This window comes from Mauremys reevesii, linkage group 1 (genome assembly GCF_016161935.1).
Source record: "Mauremys reevesii isolate NIE-2019 linkage group 1, ASM1616193v1, whole genome shotgun sequence".
NCBI classification, from domain to species: Eukaryota; Metazoa; Chordata; order Testudines; family Geoemydidae; genus Mauremys; species Mauremys reevesii.
In genome coordinates this window covers 125,258,064-125,280,496 of record NC_052623.1, presented here as the reverse complement: position 1 = coordinate 125,280,496, position 22,433 = coordinate 125,258,064, and the positions used below count along the sequence as shown (strand labels likewise).

General features: G+C 40.5%; 1 protein-coding gene across 6 annotated transcripts in view; it reads left to right on the top strand.

Annotated features, from left to right (window-relative positions):
* OCA2 (OCA2 melanosomal transmembrane protein) overlaps positions 1–22,433 on the top strand; it is a 290,480-nt gene that overhangs the window by 167,616 nt on the left and 100,431 nt on the right. For all 6 annotated transcript variants that reach the window (XM_039499675.1, XM_039499788.1, XM_039499735.1 and 3 more), the window contains exon 18: positions 18,625–18,752. In XM_039499675.1, coding sequence (XP_039355609.1) covers positions 18,625–18,752 — 128 coding nt within the window. The remainder of the gene's footprint in view (positions 1–18,624; positions 18,753–22,433) is intronic.

The following is a 22,433-nucleotide window of genomic DNA, read 5'->3' as shown; positions in this document are numbered from 1 at the left end:
ATTTTCCTGCAGAATAATATGTTATATAAAAGTTAGAGTGTTAGCAATCTAATAACTTTTAACTGCATTTGGTAGAGTGAATCAGAAAGGTTATAGAATTCTTTATCAAACCCCAGCATTGATATAATTTTTCCATTATGAATTAGGAATCACTATGATAATTTGCAAAGGCTGATGGTTTAATCTAAACAATAAAATCAGCATATTTAACAGCCTAATTAAATGCTAGCTGCCTTCCTGTTCAGTTTTCTTGTATCCCTTCATTAATTTACTTAGTTCTATTTATATGCAAATACATATGTTAATGCAGTGTTAAGGCTGAGACTTTAAACAAACAGAAGTAGATAATTGAAAGTGAAGGTTCCCACAACAGCCTACATTCTACCTCTTCTGTATTTGATTTTTTAAAGTATTTTTTCTTTTATTCTGTTGGTTAAGCCCTCCAGGGAAGATACTCATTTCACTATAGGCGTGTACAGTGCCTAGCACAATGATTTTTTACTGTGGCTCATATGTGCTAGCATCATACATCAATTATTATTTATTGATATGTTTACACTTTATATGTAACAGTTGCACCTATGTAGCATTCTGTACTATTTGATGTATGATCTGGTAATGAGATGTTGTTGTTTTTAAAATGTATTTTTTTCCTGACTCTTGCATGGTAAAAATCCCAACTTTGATGTAGCATTAACAGATTTTTGCACAGAATTTTCTTTTTTCTTCTTCTTTATATGCCTTTCAACCTGTCCACAATTTGCTGCTCTATATTACTCTAAAGCAGTGGTTCCCAAACTTGTTCCGCCACTTGTGTAGGGAAAACCCCTGACAGACTGGGATGGTTTGTTTACCTGCCATGTCCGCAGGTTTGGCCGATCGGGGCTCCCAGTGGCCACGGTTCACTGTTCCAGGCCAATGGGAGCTGTTTTGGAAGTGGCGCGGGTTGAGGGACGTACTGGCCGCCACTTCCAGCAGCTCCCATTGGCCTGGAGCAGTGAACTGCGGCCAGTGGGAGCCGCGATCAGCCGAACCTGTGGACGCGGCAGGTAAACAAACCGGCCCGGCCCGCCAGGGACTTTCCCTGCACAAGCAGCGGAACAAGTTTGAGAGCCACTGCTCTAAAGTGAAGCTCCCATAACTTGGCTATGTGCTATTCATAGGCCACACAGTTTCTCTGCAGAACTTCCTTTCCAACTCCCTCCCCAGTAGAATGGTTTTTGAACTCAGTTATACATTTGGCCTCCACACCATGCCCTGGGAAAAAGTTCCACAGGTTGACTGTATGTTGTGTGAAGAAGAACTTCCTTTTGTTTGTTTTAAACCTGCTGCCTATTAATTTCATTGGGTGACCCCTGGTTCATGTGTTATGTGAAAGGGAATAAGGGAGTGTTATTTATCCTTTCTCCAAACCATTCATGAATTTATAGATGTCTATCAGATCCCCCCTAGTCATTTCTTTTCCAAGCTGAACAGTCTGTCTTTTTAATCTCTCCTCATATGGAAGCTATTCCATACCCCTAATAATTTTTGTTGCCCTTCTCTGTACCTTTTCCCTTTCTAGTGTTTCTTTTTGGAGAGGGAGCAGGCTGCAAGCAGTCTAGGCTGTTTCTTTCAACTTGTAGCCAGGGAATAAACCAGACTTGCCTGGGCTATGGATAAAGAGGTTAAGCGTACATAAGGGAATGTGTGTTTGTTATTTTAAATCCACTTCTCTAAGTGCTGTGTACCTTATGGGCAGAATAAATCATGCTTTGTTTTGAAGTAGCTGTTTCCGTATCACTGCAAACACATGCTGTCACAGGCTCCGGGGAGGATAGCTCCTGCAGGTGCCAGGCCCATTGTGCTAGCTAAATAACACAGCTGGCAACTGTGAGTATAAACTGGAGACCCGGTTGGATCATGAGATCCCACCCGAAGGCAAAGTGGAGGCGCAGGCCTGCCACATAATAGGGATGCACTTCGGGGACTGCAAGACGGACTCAGCAGGAGTAGCCTACTCAGGGGCTGTGACAAGTTGTTCCAGTGGTTAATTACCCTCACTGTGAAAAATGTGCACGTTATTTCTTGTCTGAATTTATCTGGTTACAACTTCCAGCCATTGAACCTTGTTATACTTTGCTAGATTGAAGGGCCTTCTAGTATCACATTTCGGCTCCCCACATACTCACTTACAGACAGTGATCAAGTTACCTCTTAACTGTCTCTAAAAATTATAAGATTGAATTGGTGAACTCCTCTGTGCTTACACTCAGGGTCCTCCCTGAGAATTAATTCTCATTTGTATTTCAGATTCACTGCAGTTCAAACCTTTGGCTGTGCCATACATAGCACTGTTCTTGACTTCCAGTAATTCTGTAAAATTTTGTCCTTGAAACCTGTGTTGAGTGCTGCTCGGCTGCACCCTAACATTGGCCCTTTGAGTGTTCCTCTCATGATCAATGGGATCTTATATTGTTTTAACATTTAAATCCTGTGACCTGAGCACAGTAAAAAGAATGCATTCATTGTTTTCATTTCATTTAATCTGACTTCTGCTTTATTCAGTAAACCAGATTTTACAGGCTTCCTCTTTATTTTATTGCCAATGCATTACATTTAGAAATGTGTTGAACTATTGTGATTATAAAAGGCCCTTGTTGTGTTGTCCTTTCTTTGGAAACCACGTTATATTTACTGACTCATTTACATAATGCTCAGGAAGTTTTGAAGAAATTGACAAGAGAAATTAAAGACTATAATTCAAAAGGGCACCAGTAGAATAAAAACCAAATGACATCCACAGAGTGTATTATGCAAATCAGAGTGGAAGTTTTGTCTTTATACAAAAATGAGTGACACCTCAAATTCAGCTCGGTGAGTTTTGCCCATGTAATTTCTCTTGATTTTCAGCCTGCTGTTGTTTAAACAGACATGCAGATTGCCAGCTTTTACAGTAGTTTCTATGATTGAGCTAGTGATTATAACAGACTAGTGGTTGAGTAGCCAAGTATAGCGCTTGCTTGGAAAATTGCCTTGTGATGAAGAAAGCTCTGTGTTGCTCTGGAGTCTCACATAAACTGGATTAGAAGTTAGTTGTTACATTCAAATTTTTAGTTTTGAATGTAACTTCTGTACAACTGCACAATGTAATCCACTTCCTTCCCTGACGGACCAAGGGACGCACCCCACCCATGTACTTATCCGCTACACCGATACTGATTTGGATTCCTTATTCATCCCATGGGTGGTGTACCCAAGCCCACTTATCCACTGACACTTTAAAAACCCTTGCACCTCAATCTGGATCTATGCCGGTTATGCAATATGTATGTATCTTTTCATCCTTGCAAACGATATCTGTAACCCCCCATAACCCGAGCCTGACCCCAGATGTACAGTACCTTCCCTCTCAACTTGTGTATCTTTCATTTCAAACATTCACTTTAATAAAATTTTTAAATCTGCACTGCACCAATTTTTGTTCTGCTTAGAAACACTGAGCCTGATTCTCCAATCACGGTACCCTATGAAACCTAAGCATCTTCCATCCCCTACTTATGAGTTCTTGTTTATCATATTTCAAAAAGTGGATCTCAGAGCTCACTAGTTCATAGCAGAAGTAGTTCTTCCTCAATACAGTTGAGGCAAATAAGCAGGGAGCAATGTATACAGAAGCTTGCACAGATGCTGACAGTGCTGCACCTAATTCAGATGACTTAAATCTACAGGTCCAGGACTACACAAACCCACCTATCAGTGACAAATAGGAAGCTTTTCAGAACCAGTTAAGTTCTACACAATTTAAACTTCATGAAAAAGTCAAGTCCTTATGCAAAGAGAATATTCCAAATGTGAAATGAATGTTAACTGGGGGGTGTCTTTCTGAGAGTGTAGAGAGCCTGAAAAAAATGTGATGTCTATGGGTTATTGCCCCAATCTTGTTATCAGGACACAGCCTGAGCAACTGACCTGTGTATTAGGGAGTTCCTTTGGGGTGGGTGTGAACAGATTTTTCCCCACGGGCCACCCCACTGAGGCAGGGCTGTTTAGGGACCTCTAGAGCTGCCAGGGAGAAAAGAGGAGGATTTATGCCGGAGAGAGGTGCAAACAGCCTCCATTCATCTTGAAAGGAGTGTCAACTCTGAATAATCTTTGTTTTTCTTAGTTTTACGCCTCAGATTGCTGCCCTAGCCACCACCCAGCACTAGTAGTAAATAGGGTAAATCTTCTGATACTGCCATACTGCATGGTTGCACAGGCCTATCATCTTTCATGTGAACTAAATTAATGTAAATAGAAACGTGTAAAACTAGATTGATGCTAGGTAAAAAAAGAATGTGGGGTAGTGGTGGTGGAGGGAATGTTTTGACATTTCAGTTTAGAAATTAAACGTCTCAGATGAGTTTTAGGGATACTTAGGGTGAAAGGTCAATAATGTAAAAGTTTGCTGCTGTCTTGGGTTTCCTTCTTCCAAAATGTTTGGAAGCACATTTTAAATAAATAATTTAGAGTAGCACATGTTAGCTTAGGAATCAAGAATATCAACTGTACTGGGAAGGCATCTAGAATATTAAACAAAAAAAGATTGTGTATCACACATTTTAAGGGAGGCTAAGGCTTTGTGCCAAAATAAAAATTCAATGTGCCTTTTGTGTAAAAAGTGATTTATTCTCTTTAATCAATTGCAGAATTTAGCGTTTTCTTTCAAAGTACCTAGGGGTGAAATATTAATAATTTCCAATACAAATGAGCTTATAGGTATTGACTGCAAAGTAACTATTCACAGTGATATTTGAATCTCACCCGCATTTAAGTTCTTAACAGCTAATATTTCTTCTTCCATCATTTTACTTCTAAAACATTCCCATATGGTTTAGTAAATTAGAGGGTAGGACAGAAACTCCAGGAACTAGCCTTCTTTCACAAAGCTTTAAATAAAAGGTTGAACAAACTAATTGCATGAAAAATACTTCATATGTGTTAATGCTTCTGATTTTTTGGCCCTAATACATTTGTGTGAGGGAGACCTTCACTATAAATTGCATAGCTGATACTATTTATGAGGGTGATGGTGAATTAGAAGAACTTTAATTTTACTAGGCTCTGCCTGTCTGGATTTAGGCTCTTATCCAAGGCCCACTGAAATCAGTGCAAGTCTTTATGTTGACTTCACTGGGCTCTGGATCTGATCCTTAGTCTATTGCATACACAGTGTACCGATGAAATGAGGACTATTGAAAGCTATAGAGTTCTCCATTTGTTTATGATAATGTGCACAGGATTATGTCAATTATGTATCCATCAACAGTCATGAAGGAACACCTCTAGCCGTTCCACTGTTTAACTCTATGTAATGCCTTTTGGTTAGTTCTGAACTCTATCATGCCTCAACCAAAGGCCCCTCACTGTTCCCAGAACATTCTAGCCAGTTCCTTTCTGAGCACAGTCTGCTAAGCAGGTCTTCGCAGGAGTTGATTAATGCAGTTCCAGCTCTCATTGCCTGAAACCTCTCTTGCCAGACACTGGATATATCCTTTCCCCCTTTTTCCTGACTTCCAGTGAATACCAACTGAATTGGCTGGGAAGCTCCTGCCTTCAGTCAGCCCTTTCCTCGGGAGCTGATGTTTGAATGTCTGTTCTCTTCCCTGGTCTGCCTGCAGGTGAGCTGTTTTGCTCTCCTTTTAAATTCCTCCTTCAGCTTTGTGCAAGCCTTGCAGGTGTGATGGGATGGAACTGGTTGAGCCCAGTGCAGCTCCTTAACCCCCTGTGGTCCTGGGTGGGGTTTGTATACCCCATCACACCATCCCGATTTCTCTTGTCTGTAGTAATTCCTCTTGCTAATTTTTCACAAGTGTTTCTCCTGCCAAAATTAAGCTGCCAGTTTCTACAAGTGAGGCTGTCTCCTTAACTCCTGGCCTGAAAATGATGGACAGCAGAGTGGCACGTTGAGGCATTCTGACTTTTAAGGATTTCCTCCCATGAACTGCCTTCTATTATTTCATCTCTTATGGCATGTAGCAGTGCTGAGTTAAGCTGGCTGGAAGCCATGTCTTGGATTCAAGAACAAAAAGGCACATGAGTGACTTGCACATTTTATTTTGCTGCTCTCAGATGTACATCATGTAGAGATTTGACTGCCATGTGGAATAAATACTAGCTTTCTGTTTTGATTTAAGTGTGTAGGTGTTAAGATGGTGAACATAATGGTTTTTAAAGTATTTGGCTTATCCTTATCTGACTGTTATATATTGTGGCAGAGCTCTGACCTTGCTCCTGTGGGTCCTGCGCTTCTAGGCGGTTTATGCTTAGCCTCAGTGGCTCACTGTGACCCTCCACGTAGCCCTTCTCTCTCTAGGGCCAGGGTTACAGTCTACTGAGCCCTTTTCATCATAAGCCAGCAAGGAGGTTGGTGAGAGAACTCCCACAGTCTCTGTTCAGCCTCCTGTCCTGACAGGGACCTGACTTCCCCTCCCAGGAGCTGTTCCTGTAGTTGTGGGTTGGGGGGAACCCGGGCCCGCCCTCTACTCCGGGTTCCAGCCCAGGGACCCTAATGGTAGCAGTTGTTGGCAGCCAACCTTTCACTGCCAGAGTTGCTACATTTCCCTGGGCCACTTCCCCACAGCTCTCCTGCTTCTCCCTTCTTCACCCTTACCTTAGGGCTCCTTTAACAATGTTTTAGGGTGTCTTCAGTAACCAGCCCTTCAGCCACACTTCCTCTCCCCTGGCTCCTCTGCCTGACTGGAGTGAGTCCTTTTTATAGTAACAGCAGGGCCTTAATTAGAGTCAGGTGGTCACATTAACTGAATGGCCTCACCTGACACTTTACAGGTTAATTAGAGTCAGGTGTTCTCATTAGCCTGGAGCAGCCCCTGCTCTGGTCAGTCAGGGAACAGAAAACTGTTAATCCAGTGGCCAGTATATCTGCCTTCAGCTATTCTGCTGTACCCAACTGGCCTGAGTCTATCACAATATATATGAATGACACCCTTCTGCATAGCACAAATAATTAGATAAAGTGAACTATCTTTTTGCAATAATGAGAGTTAGCATTTTGGAATGGAGCCAGATTCTTGCAGTCAATATTGGCTTGAACACAGAATGTCATGTCCAATCCATGCCTTCTTGACAAGTTAACTTTGCAACACTTCTACTTGGAATGTGTGAGAGAAAGGTGTCTGCTTTCAAGGACACTCCTGATATTCATCTCCTTTGAGGCAAATTTCCCAAAATAGGTGCCCAAATTATGCCTTCAAAATGTGCATTCATCCTTGGAAAACAGACATTGTCCAGACAGTTGCACAAAGCGTGACTTATAATTGCATGTACAAATGCCCATATTTTCAGTACAACTTTTGTTTTGTGAAATGTACCCTTTCAATCTAAATATTCACACCCCCTTCATTTTATTTTTGACTCACAAGGATGATGTAGGATATATATTTTAATATTTATCTTTTTAAAAATCTGGCAGCTTTTACTGAGGGAAGACCATGTAAAATGATGCAGGCCTATATACTTGTGTACCATAGGAAGTCATGTAGCTGTTACATCTGTCCATACAAATCTCCTGTAGCTAGTGCAATGGTAGTGACCTGAGGCATTTGGACATCTCAAATGTCAATGTTTAATTGTGTTTTTCACAGAATTCTACCTTAAATATCATCACATCTTCTATCACTTGGATTAAACAGGACTATCAACAAGAATAGTGAGTGTGGACTTTGTAATGCAATGGTGGGTGTGATTTCTCCACTCTGACTCCACAGTGACCAATTGCTATTGTTTTAGCAAAAGGTTACCTGAATAAAGCCCAGCTGACCTTGGAATTTTAATCTGGTGTCACTCATTTTGTGGATGTGCTGCTCTGTGGCTGAAAAGCAGCTGGTCTTGTGTCTCCTCTTCTCCTCATTCTGTGCTATGGTCTTTGCTTTTTCATTTGATCTCTTCCCTCCCCCATGGGTTGCGGTTTCTTTTCAGCTCAATCAGATTCTTTCCATTCACTCATGCTGGATGAAGCTACCACTGTCACATTGCGAACTGTCCTACACAATCACCATCACAATTCCATCCCTGAGGCAGTCTTAAAATGTGTTACTGCAAGTGGCATAACAGCTTAGAAATCATTTATATACAGTGAGACCTGTTTTAGGAGGCCAACAAATATCACTTACTTAACAGAAGAGATCTAATAAAGATGGAACAAGATTGTGTTCAGGCAACATTAGAAAAAGTCTATTAAAGATTAAAATACTTAGCTGGTGCCAACATTTATTATTTCTGAAAACTTACACAAATTGTATGAACATGTGTATTCAGGTACATATGGTAATGTAACAGCACTAAAATTAAGATGTTTTAAAATACTTCAGTGCAGTACAATTTTATTTTACATTCAGAACTGTTAGAACCCCTTCTCCTGGACTCTTTTTTTCTTTCTGAGTGGAATTTTTCAGCATTTTAGTCAACATAAATGATTTTCAAATAGCATAGAGAGTACATTTATAAAGTTGTGGATGATACCAAGCTGGGAGGGGTTGTAAGTGCTTTGGAGGACAGGATTAGAATTCCAAATGATCTTGACAAACTGGAGTAATGGTCTGAAATAAATAGGATTTAATTCAACAAGGACAAATGCAAAGTACTCCACTTAGGAAGGCATAATCAATTACACAAATACAAAATAGAAATGACTGCCTAGGAAGGAGTAATGCAGAAAAGGATCTAGGGTTATGGTGGATCACAAACTAAATGAGTCAACAGTGTAACACTGCTGCAGAAAAAAGCAAACATCATTCTGGGATGTATTAGCAGGAGTGTTGTAAGCAAGACATGAGAAGTAATTCTTCCATGCTACTTAGCACTAATAAGGCCTCAACTGGAGTACCATGTCCAGTTCTGTGCATCACACTGTGGGGAAGATGTGGACAAATTGGAAAAAGTCCAGAGAAGAGTAACAAAAATGATTTAAGATCTAGAAAACCTGTTATGGAAAAATTGAAAAACTGGGTTTGTTTAGTCTAGAGATGAGAAGACTGAATGGGGACATAAGTCTTCAAATATATAAAAGGTTGTTATAAAAAGAAGGGTGATAAATTGTTCTCCTTATCCACTGAAGACACGATAAAACATAATGGGTTTAAATTGCAGCAAAGGAGAGTTAGGTTAGACATTAAGAAAAACTTCCTACCTGTCAGGGTAGTTAAGCATTGGACCAAACTACCTAGGTAGGTTGTGGAATCTCTGTCCTTGGAGGTTTTTAAGAGCAGGTTAGACAAACACCTGTCAGGGATGGTCTAGATAATACTTAGTCCTGCCATGAGTGCAGGGGACTGGACTAGACGACGTATCGAGGTTCCCTTCCAGTTCTACATTTCAGTGATTCTATGTCTTTAATTTCATTAATGGATCCAAGTAGTTCCACATTTTGTGTGTATTTGTCTGATCTCTCTCTCTCACACACACGCACGCACGCGCACGCACAACATTAGCAAATACTCAGTGTTGATGCGTGCTCAGGTTGCATGTGTGGAGTGCATGTAGAGGAAATATGAAGCTGTAATTAAAGTTTTGTATTATACTGTGAGGGCGACTAATGTGTTGTGTGTTTTTCTTGTGTGTTGGAGGCCGATGGAAGTTCCTTGTGAAGATGTGGAGTCTATCAGCATCCATGGAGATGATGTGTGTGGGCATTAGTGAGTGGTTAAGAGATGTCCCATAACTTGGCATTCCCTTATTTTTAGATATGACATCCCTAGCGACGTTTCATCCCTTGTAAACAAATTTTTCATTTGGGGAAACATCCTGGGTTTTTGATAAAACGCATATAAGATGTATAGTTGTCCCCTCTTGCTGGGGTTGCTGGAGTGCTGTGGTGCCCCAAACCTTCTTAATATACTTAATAGCATGCAAAGTGTACCATGACTTGAAGGAAAGCACTGAAGACATGTTAGTTTCTAGCCCTGAACGTACCTGGTGGGTCCCAAAAACAAACACACTCACACACACACAAAGTTATGAGTGGGCATTTTGACTGAAGGAAAATTTTGAATACACTGGAAAAGATAGGAGAAAAATCATTAATAATGGTGTTTAATTGCAAACTGAATTTCTTAACTGCACACTCATCACTAGCTGGTTGGGAGTTTTAACTGTAGGGAAAATGAAAATTATAGCAGGCCAGCCATTTATCAGCAGAAAGGAACAGACAAAAAGTGAGAGACAGGGGGAAAGAGTTTCCTTAAAGGGCTAATTTTTAATTAATTTCAATTCATAAACCAAGTAACAGATTTACTTACAAATTCCAGAAAATTCAATCTTTGCCCACAAATTATGTGCTGTAAATTTGTGAAAGATGCACCGTATTCATCTTGCAAAACAAAGAGGCTGAATATCTTCTTTAACTGTAAAATAGACTCCAGACTTAATATAGAGGCACTATTTTACCTGATAATACACACATGTTATGTGCACAAATGGCTGTGTACATACATATTCCCACTGCCTGTGGTGATGATACCAATATAACTAATTGGAGAACCATGGGATAAATAAAATTTACTACATGGGCCTGCAATGGCAAAGAATTCATCTACTCTGGGACTACTTCTAAAATTCCACATCTTGAGCCTTCAACAAACAACTACCTAAAAAGAAAAAGGCAACCTGCCAGAGAAATGTTTCTTTGTTTCCCTCACATGGGGGAATTGCCATTCAAAATTACTCTGGCTCAAGTTCTAGAATGGGGCAAACTTCATCAGTGATGGGTTTAAATGTCAATATCTTGTCTAGCAATGATAGGCTAGCAATGGAAATCTGTATACAACTGGATAGGGAAACTTCCAGACTTGCCAATGGAACCCAGCATCTGTTTTGCACCTTGACATTAGGCTTTCAAATCATAACATTTTTCAGTAGAGAAAAATACTTTTGGTTATTTATAGAGATTTTCATATCTCCCTCTGGGCTCTATACTGCTATGCTAATATTCAATGAGGCCTCAATCTGGTAAAGTACTTAAGCACATGCTTAATTTTAAGCATGTGAGTAGTCCCTTTGAAGGCAAGAACAGGGCTGCAACTCATAGTACTAACATTTTTTTGAAGCTCAGTAAAACGTATCCCAAACTTTTTCTGTAACATACCAAATGTAACATGTTCAGAATAAATAGTAGTATTGTGTAGTATTGTTTTTATCACCACTTGTTTGGGATGATCTACTTAATTTACTAGTGACTTTGCCAGTGCAGTCGTACCAAATTCATGCTAATATAACTTTGTATTCTCTGTGTGTGTACCTATATGATATAAAAAAAATTGTCTTCACTGCAAATGTGTCTGATGACTTGCACAAATGGAAACTCTGGATGTGCCTTTAAGATTTTCATGCAAAGGAAACTATTTCAGATTACAATAATTAACATGCATATATGGTTTCTAAGGATTTCAGATTTTTAGAAGGATGCCCATTTTATCAACCTTTTCAATTTAGATGTAAGCCAAATAATATCCCAATTATTAAAAGTGACAGCTTTTTCTTAATTAGTCATTTGCAAAGTCTGCAGCTGCCATGGTTATCTTTCCCCTCTCCTTCCTCATATTCTAGACACTAATTCAAGTGCTTGTTTGTTTTCAAAATAGAAAGTCAGCTCTCTTTTGGACTGCAATAATATTCTGTTTGCAAGGAGAGATTTCTGTTCTGAAGATTTTCTTTCTCTGTAGAGTTTAATGTGAAATAAACCAAAGCACAAAACTATTTCTGTTTTTCTTTTCCTGGGGCAGTGCAGAATATGTGCACACCCTTCCTGTGTAGGAGGCATCACAGAATTTTCAGTGTGTATGGTACATTAAAGTTTCATGATAGTCCTATTTCTCTTAAAATCAATAGAAAGTGTAACTGTATCCCGTAGAAACCATAACTGTGCGGAACAGGAGTTTAAGATCAGTCCATCAAACAAGAGACACACTGATTTTTCTCTCTCTCTTGCTGATCTATTATATATCTAAAACACAAACCATGTAGGATGTAATAGAAATGGGATGAAATTTAATAGTGCAAAGTGCAAAGTCATGCATTTAGGGACTAACAACAAGAATTTTTGCTGGAAGCTGGGGACTTATCAGTTGGAAGTAACTGAGGAGGAGAAAGACTTGGGTATATTGTTTGATCACAGGATGACTATGAGCTGTCAATGTGATGCAGCTGTGAAAAATGCTAATGCAGTCCTAGGACGCATCAGGTGAGGTATTTCCAGTAGAGACAGGTAAGTGTTAGTACTACTATACAAGGCACTGGTGAGACCTCATCTGGAATACTGTGTGCAGTTCTATTCTCCCATGTTCAAGAAAGATTAATTCAAACTGGAACAGGTGCAGAGAAGGGCTATGAGGATGATAAGAGGAATGGAAAACCTACCATATGAGAGGAGACTCAAAGAACTTGGCTTTGTTTAACCTAACCAAAAGAAGGCTGAGGAGAGATACGCTTGCACTCTATAAATACACCAGAGAGATAAATACCAGGAAGGCAGAGGAGTTATTTAAGTTAAACACCAATGTAGACACAAAAACAAATGGATATAAACTCTCCATCAACAAGTTTAGGCTTGACATTAGAAAAAGATTTCTAACTATCAGAGGAGTGAAGTTCGGGAACAGCCTTCCAAGGGGAGCAGTGGGGGGTGGGAACCTAACTGGCTTCAAGACTGAGCTTGATAAGTGTATGAAGGGGATGGATGGTATGATGAGAGTGCCTACAATGGTGTGTGACCCATGATCAACTGCTAGTGGCAAAAATCCCCAGCGGCCAAAGACAGGACACTAGATGGGAAGGGTTCTGAGTTACTACAGAGAATTCTTTCCCAGGTATCTGCCTGGTGGGTATTGCCCACAGGCTTAGGGTCTAACTGCTCCCCATATTTGATGTTGAGAAGGAATTTCACCCTGAGTCAGATTGGCATAGACCCTGGTGGTTTTTTTTCCTTCCCCTGCAGCTTGGGGCACGAGTCACTTGCAGGTTTAAACTAGTATAAATTATGACTCTTCTGTAACTTGAAGTCTTTAAACCATGATTTGAGGACTTCAGTAACTCAGCCAGAGGTTAGGAATCTGTTACAGGAGTGGGGATGTCGTTCTGTGGCCTGCAATGTGCAGGAGGTCAGACTAGATGATCACGATGGTCATGATGCTCCCTTCTGACCTTAAAGTCCATGTAGGCAATGAAATACAGTAAATTAGGACACTCTGCTCTCATTCTTTTAGGTCTTAGCTGCTGTTTCTTGGAGGATTTTCCACTCTTCTTCTTCTCTTTCCTTTCCTTCTCTCTCTGTTCCTGTCTGCTACCTTTTCTTGCTTCTTCTTCTTGCACTTTGTTTTTAGCTTCTGTTGTGAGTGGGCTTCTGTGGAAAGGTGGGTTTTGCATTGTAATAGGAAGACTAGATGTCATGTGATGACTAAAGATCATTCTGATACTTGCCAGTAGGATGAACCTCAACCTGTTACCAAAAAGGCTGTACCTCCACCCTCTTGATAGTTTCCCCATGGACACAGATAGTTTCTGTGTCCCTGTAGGGTACAATGGGCTCTGAGAGTCTTGAAGAGAGAAGCCAGTCTCCACAGTACTCTGGTTCCTTAAAATAGTTCAAGATTAGGGAATGAACCCTAAACTGGAGCAAGGACAAGCGGGAAGCCAACTGAGTGCACAAGCCCTGACGTGATATGTTCTCCATAGCTAGTCCATCCCCAGAGACTGTCTGCCACGCCTTGCACAGAGTGGAGTTTCTAGTTAACTTTGATAGACACAGACAGTCCTGGGGAGAGGAAGTTACACTAGTCCAGTCATAACACAATAAACCCATGGAGTGATTAGGTCTGTATCAGTAGGCGAGGTCCCTTGGTTAGCTGGATTTGGAAGAAGGCACCATTTCAGTCTGGTTTCCACGGACTAGGGCTGAGTCTAGTGATACTTGGAGGCCTCTTAAGGCAGATGATTTAAGACTATGGCCAAAGTCTTGATTAAACTCCTTGAAGTGTTTCCCTGTTTCTCACTTATGTTTTGCCTGGGACACAGTATACGACGACATAAATCGCACCTTCTGAGAAAGAGATGGAAAGTTGTGTGTAATTATAGTGGGGGGGCATGATGGTATAATAATTTATTTCCTATTGTCTCCTATACTATATATGTTTACAAAAGAGAGAGGTGATAAGATTGCTCCCTGTACAGCTGCACATGTGAGAACTTTTGAGGGCTAGGAGCTGCTACCCATCACTACTCTCTGGGATCTGCTAGAGAGGAATGAAGAAAGCCACACTGGAGGCTGTCTTGTAGTAAACGTGTGTGTGTGTAAACCTAATACAGTTTATAAAGACTGGCAGTAACTTGTAGAAAAACATTCTAATAAAACATTGGCACCATGTTAACAAATGAGTTACAATATACTTCTCTATGCAATTCAGTTACTTTACATAAACATTAGCAAATAATTATTCCCTCTCTATAGCACATTTAAGGTGATTTGTTTTCATGACAGGCAGGAAGAATCAAAAAATGCCAAGATATTTACACAGATTGCTCCAGAAATATTAAGAACTGTTAGTTCTTAAATGTTCCAGGTTTGCTAAATGTTACACTTGTGCAATATGGGTCTAAAATGCTGCCATTTAGCACTTGGTTTGTATAGGTATAAATGTTGAGGGCACAATAGGAGCAAAGGTGGTGGAGAATCAGGGCTTTGGGACCTAATTTTACCTTTAGGCTTGAATCCAAAACTCGTATTGACTTTAATGGGAACTGCACAGGCCTATGTGAGGACAGAACATCGGCTCTCTGTTTGGTTTTGCTGTGGTGCAGTGGTGGCTGAGACTAGACAGTTGAGAGAGAAATCAGTTAATTCATGTGAACCATTAATTCATCATAGTCCTTATTTATACTGAAAGACACTAAGGCCAGATCTTTAGCTATGGTGAAGATCACACCAAGCAAGTCGGGGTTAATTAATCATTTAATTTGCATTAATAGATTACGCTTTGTTTTTAGTTTGGAAGGCAGGAAGGATATAATAGAGTTGTCAATGGTGATAGCCAAGGGATGCGATGGACAGAGATTAGGAGTTCACCCCTTCTGTGGATACTGCTAAAGCATTCCTGACCGTGGGCAACTTTTCTTGCTGTGGCTTATAAATGCTTCTAAAGAGCTTTACTTCTTGCCTTTGGAATGCCCAAGATTCTTTCTACTGTCAGGCATTTTCAAAGCATTTTCCTGGAAGCATTTCCCTCTACATCTCACATCTCAACATTTCCCTCATTTTCACATCTCAACATTTCAGATTACTCCAGGTGAGTGCTGTGCTATTCTATGGTCAGGAATACTTTTTAGGAGCAAAATAGATAGATTTTCAGCTCATGCAATTATGCCAAAATCCCGCATCCATCTTGACAACAGCTGACATTATCTTTAGTCCACATCAATCCCACCTCCTTTGTGATGCCATAAAAGTGAACTGTGTATAGGAGGGCACTACATCTGTATACAGCCTGACCCACCACCCCACATCTAGCCTTCCTCCATAAGCTGCTGAACTGCACCAATTCCCCTGCCTGGCAAATCTTTCCACTTATGGAGATAAGAGATGGATTTGGCCCTCATTAGTCCAGATTCACTCTCAGCAGGGCTGAGAGGCATTCATCCCCAAGGGAGGGTGCCTCCTTCCCTTAGGGATTCTGTCCTGGGAGGGCAGCTTCATTTTGCAGCTAGGGCTTTGTCAGAGACGCATCGCTGGAGGGACCCAGCTGGCCTAGCTACATCCCCTTCTAAGCCAGCCCTGCTCTTTCTTTGTGCCATTTTTGCCCCACTTTCTCCCTTAGCAGTATAAGCGTTGCTTTTGGGCTGCTTGACCACTGCTGCTGGGCACTTATTCTCACCAGAGAGTGAATCAAACTCAATATATTTGCTTGCCAAATGGTGGTGTTTCCTTCCTTGGTGGTGAGTGGAGATAGCAATTAGTCATGACTTTTGGATCTGGAATCTGATTCAATTACAATGTCCTCAAAGTCTGGGGTGAGGATTTGTGGTCCAGGTTTAGGCCCATTGGAGTGTTCCGGAATATGAGCTGTCTCAAAGTTTGGGGAGGTTTGGCTCCATGTTTCACTTTGTGTTCATTGCTAGTCATAGGAAAGTATTTTTGTTGAATTGTGAAAACAATGAGATTTCCTAATCCCTCATCCTCCTCTCTGCAGGTACTTGCAACCTTGATAGATCAGGTTTGCCTCATGCTAAAGTGGAAATTCTTGTGAGAGTGGTTTTAGTAGTGTAGAGACATCAGAAGCCAGATTATGGAGGCTCAAGTTTAGAGCTTGAGGAGAAGGAGCCTACGAACGGGAATGCTGTGACTTTTGGAGGGAGGAGAGAGGGCAGTAGTTAGAAAAGCAGGTGGTAGTGAGGGAACTTTATTTTCCAAGGCTGTTCCAATAGTGTCTGCATAGGTAGAAAATGGATCCAGGGAGGGAAGCGCTAGCAGTTAAAGTCAAGGGGGAAAGTGTTTATATAGTAGAACATAACATAACACATACATGACTATTTTACAAATCCATTAAAAGGAAATGAAAATTCCTAATCAGGAGCCAATATTATGTGGGTTTATAAAGGCCTTTCTTGACATACTAATGAGTGCTACATAACTAAAACAAATTTTCTCTATAATTTTATGCATGCAGTATTTTCAACAATTGTGCTGTGCTCCAGGGATCACAATTAATCTAAAATTCCCTTGAAAGCATTCAATATGTTATTTAAAGTTTCAAAAGTACATATGTATTGGAAGAATCAAAATTGCATCTCCTGTGTAAGGGAATCTTTGTGTAGAACTACTGTGGATCTCTTTCTTTAGGAATTGAAGGGCATCATTCAACATTCACTCACTTCATTAATGGTCTGTATGCATTGATCTGTATGTTTCTACTTTTTGTAATCAAATTTAGATGGAATGCCATTGAGTGTTAATTTTAAACCTTTGGATTTTCTTAAAAACTAGGCTTTGTTTGCCAGATGCTGGGAATGGGCTTCAGGGGATGGATTACTTGATGATTACCTGTTCTGTTCATTCCTTCTAAAACACCTGGCATTGGCCACTGTTGGAAGACAGTATACTGGGCTAGACGGACCATTGGTCTGACCCAGTATGGCCGTCCTTATGTTCTATGTTCCTTGGGGACAAGGGAAGCAGAAGCACGTGTGTGCCAGATGAATGGCCCCGGATCTTAAGTGCATGGAATCAATCTGCTGTATTTTGCTATTTCACAGAATGAGCTAGAAGTGGCCACTTAGAAGGCCATTTTATGTATCTACCTGCCCTGTGGCAGGATCTTAGTATCTCTAAATCATCTTCAGTACTTGATTATTAGTTTTGACTTTAAGATTTCTAACAGGAAGGATTTTTTTTTCCAGCAGCATAATGTTCCAACTAAAACACTTTGATAGAGATGTAGGAAATAGTCACAACAAAAAGAGAAATAACTTGAAATGGTGAGGAGCTTTGTGCATATCATTAACAATTAAAAAATGTTGTATATCAATAGTTTTTCATCCAAATATTGGCCCCTTATCCAGTCGAGTTTCCTTCTGAGCAAAAATGGGCACATGCCTAGTGAAAATTCTCTTTGAAATCTGAAGTTTCTTAGCTTGAAATTTGGCATAGTCCCTTGGCAAAAATTGCCATTTCATGCACAGACAATTCCAGAATACATTTAAATAATATTGACAATAACCCAAGTGCATGAGTCAGGAAATGCTGTGATTGTTTTCCCTGGTTGAATATTGAGCTTTGAGATGTCTGTGGATGAAAAGAAGTGTATAAGTGTATTGATGTATGCTGTGTTATTTTAGTCAGGACAGTCCCAAGATATTAGACCTACAAGGTGAGGTAATCTCTTTTACGGGACTAACTTCTGTTGGCGAGAAAGCTTGAAAGTTTGTCTCTCTCACAAACAGAAGTTGGTCCAGTAAAAGAGATTACCTCACCCACTTTGTCTGTCTAACTGTATTAATAACATTTACATACAGTATAGATGTAAATGTCAGTACATGCATACTCCATGTATACATAGTTTATCACTGTTTTTAAGAGAGAACCCTCATATCCTGGAATAGCCTGCCTTTCCTCAGTTTATCCTCTAGCCAAAATATCCTGGAGGTCCTATATAGCAGCCACCAGTGTACTGTGTGAGGAGGACTGGACAGAGAATACCGTTCAGTGCCTATCCTAATCAGATGGAATTTTATTTGTGAAGCAAACTCAGTGGATTTTTCAGCAGCACAAGATACTTCCTCTCACTAAAGCCTGAATGTACTTGCTGATTCCTCAGCACTCCCAGAAAATGCTGGCCCCAACAGCATAAGGTTGTTAATCAAACGTGGATCTCCTCCTACATTTGTACAAGGTTTCTATTTCTACATAAAACTAGAACATATTCTTGTAAAAGAGATTTGTGAAATTTCCTTGCTACACAGTCAGCACAAAAAAATAGGCCAGAAAATGTTTACATGAAAAATGTGTTACTGTATATTTTATATCCTTAGAAAAATAAATGTGCATCTTAGACAAATCTAGAACATGTAACAAATACTCCCTGTTCTCCTATTTTAATGCAGGGTGGATTGCAATGTTGGGAGCTATTTGGCTACTAGTGTTAGCTGACATCCATGATTTTGAGATGATACTAAACAGAGTGGAATGGGCAACACTTCTTTTCTTTGCCGCACTGTTTGTTCTAATGGAGGTAAGAAGAATTAAGACAAAAATGCACTTAGTCCTCTTTATTTTTAACCAGAGATTTCTATAATGTGGACAGTTAGAATTGCAAGAAGGACTTGAATAATGGGGACAAGCATTATCCTGAATAGAGGGCTCACACAAGAAGGGGGTGAAAGCTCTGTAATATTTCTCTTAATAGTTTAGTTATAACAACAGAGAACGGAATTATGGAATGGGGAGAGCTGCTCAGGAGTGAAGTCTCACTTTTCATTATATCCTGGATTTTGTCCTCTTCCCCTTCCCCTTCCATAATTTCCAATAAGGAGAGGTTTAGTTTCAAACTTGGCATGTGCATTCCATGTGAGCAGACAATTATTTTTTAAGCAAGTTTAAAGTTATTTAGACAAGCCATAGGAAAAACAGGAGTTAGTCGTAGTTTGAAGATATCTCACTTTTCCCCACATCCTGGCTACAAAATGGCTCGTCTGAGAGGTTTCAAATGAGATTTGTTTGAAAGCTGTTTGTGCGATCTAGCACACAAGACAAATTTCAAATACTGAAAATCATCGTTAAAACATTGAGTGCAAGTGAGGCTTGAATAGTTTAATACGTTGTTTGTGCATTCAATTTCTGAATGGCTGGTTGATTCAATCACATCTGAGTCCCATTTGATTCACTACTTCAGAATGTTGATGTGAAATTTTTGTTTTGGTTTGGCACAAATGTTTGGAGAATGGGTGATCTTTGTATGAATACCCGCATTCACATGCAAACAAGGGTATTTGTGCATGAACAAGAATGCTCGTTATTCACTAGTCATTATTCTGTTTTAAAAGTTTCAATCTTCCAATCATGGTGCACAAATAAGGCCAGGATCTGACTTAGGTGAACAGTCTCACACCATGAATAGTCAAAAAGAGCAGTTTATAAACAACTCATAATTTGAAATTTGTCTGCATAAGCAATTAATTATAAATAGCAAATAGATGTGTATATCTGAATTTATTTATGAACAATTCATTAACAGAAAAATGGGCTAAATTTGCAGCAGATATTTGTCATGAATAAGTCAGCTAGTTCTGTTTAATACACCAAATAAGGAGTTCAGAACCTAGTAAACTCCTGAAAGATTATTGGAGGCTCTGATCATCGGAAAGGTTGCAATCAGCTTAATGGAGTTCAGCACACCACTCGTTCATCTATTGTGACCTAGTGCACCCATTCACATACACTCTCACACATGCAGTTTGCTATCCTGAAATGTGTTAGGCAGGAATGGGAATCCCTACTGAAGTCACCATAGTTTTATGGTGCTAGCATTTTATGTAAGTCACATTCTCTGATTTACTGTTTTAGCTTGAGTTTAGATGTTTTTATTTGAGCACAGTGTGGCTATAATATAATGTAGTAAACCATGTTGAAAGCAGTTTTGCCATTTACTGAAATTTTGCAGTTCCTATTGATATAATTCCCTGAACTTTTTTTTTTTTATAGTTTCTCTAGTCACTGGTGGGTATTGAAAGAATGGTTAACAAAACAACATTTCTTCAGGCTCTCTGGAGCTATACTGTCATTAATTCATGAAACAAACTGGGACAGATGAAATGCTCCTTGGAAAAGTGGCAACCACATTTAAACTCTTCCACTCACAAAAACTGGGGAGACAGCTCTGTTGCTGATAGCTAAATGCTGAGAAGTTTATTTTTGAAATGGGTATTATTGGAGTGTAGGTGTGTAGGCTTGCATGGCCGCCCCTCACTGTCAATCTCAGAGGGGGGCCACGCCTCTTCGTTGTCATGCACCTGCAAGGCAGTCTGTATAAGGGGAAATTAGCCATCTATAGGACTCAAACCCTCACACAGGGTAGAGCAGTGAACTGTTCAGGGGCCCAGGCTCTGGGGCAGGACATGGCACCAAGTACAATCTAGGGGGCTCTGGCAAGGGGTGAGTGCCCCAGCAAGCGCAGGTCTCCTGACCTAAGGAGCGTGGAGTACTGCCAATCCAGGGGAGGAGTAGCAGGGGGGATGTTGTAGGCCTGCCCAACTCCCAGCCTAGGGCCCTAACAGTGGCAGAGTGGTCTGCCACTGGGTCAGCGTGGATCCTGACCATAACACGCTGACCTAATCTCTGGCAGCGCTGCAACCAGACTTGGGTTGGCTGCCCCTGGGGCACTTCCTATACTCCCCCTAGGGTGTACCTTCCAAGGGTCATCGTCCATCTCCCCAGGGTACACTGCAAGCGGCAGTCCCAGCAACTCCTCACCATCCAGCGTGTCTGGACGTATGGGTAGCTTGGGGCCCTCCTCGGGACATCAGAAGTCTTCTGCAGGCTCCTGCACCCACAGTGGGGAGAACGTGTCCGTCTCCTTTCTTAGCTACCTCCCAATTGAGCTACAGGGCCCGCCTTTTATACTTTCTGTTCCTGTCCTGCCCCTCTGCTTCTGGTGTGGAGAGAGTCGCCTTCCTGGTTCTGCCCAGCAGGGGGCGGCTGGTTGCCCCTAACTGTCAATCTATGAGGGTGGCCACGCCTCTTCGCTACATGGAGGAAAAGGTCAAATATCATTAATGTTATTGCTACCCTGTACATTTTGTTAAAAATATGAAACTTTTAAAGGGACACTCAAGTAGAAACCATATTTAGATATGTTTAAAAAATTAATACAAATTTTTAATAGTTTTGAATTTTCCAGTAAAAGAGATTTTTCTTTAGATTAAGTATCAGAGGGGTAGCCGTGTTAGTCTGGATCTGTAAAAAGCGACAAAGAGCCCTGTGGCACCTTATAGACTAACAGACGTATTGGAGCATAAGCTTTCACCCACAAAAGCTTATGCTCCAATACATCTGTTAGTCTATAAGGTGCAACAGGACTCTTTTGTCGCTTTTCTTTAGATTAAAGATTCCTTTCTGGTGTTTGTATAGTGTATGGAGGAATTTAACTGAAAGATGTAGTAATCTGTTTTCTGGGTACTGCAACATTAAATGCAGAAGCGATTCTTCCCTCTTCCAGGGTCAGCAGTGAGGTAGCAGCCATTTTGTTTTTCATTTCAAATGCAGAACATTATATAGGAATCACCGTGCATCCTCTCCCTTCCCCTCTCTCCCTCTGTATTTATTCTCTCTTTTTCTAAAGTAAATGTAATCTAGACTAAAAGTACAATTTTTCTCTCTGTACACGTGTAATTAATGTACAGCACAGTATTGCTCTAGATATTCTAACTCATCTTTAACGCAAGGGACTTACTAGTAGGACACTACAATTATCCTCAGTTCTTTTTCAAGAGTGCCATGATATTGTGACCTTCCACCAGGGATGACACCAGAGATAGACCTAAAAACTGAAAGACAATTCCCCTGTCATTGCAGTGTCATTCTCCCTAGTACCACACAAAAACATAGACATTAGGTTTGAGCCTAACTTCCTATTTGGAATTTGAATGGTAAACCTCCTGGCTCAGAAGGAAACACTGCTGCCAGCTGAACCACACTAATATCTCTGGCTCAGCTGTGTTACAGTAGGTGCAGCACCTTTTTGTAGCCTTCTGCTCTGACAGCACTGTGTTTGACTCCCAGTTGCTCATATTCAAAGCTATGATGAATATTCTCCGTGCTGATTCAATAGGGGACTGGAGAGAGTAAAATAAAAGAGTAGAGGTACTCAGGCTGAGGGTTCTGTTTACTTTGAGAGAATTGGTTGTTCTCTCAGGGT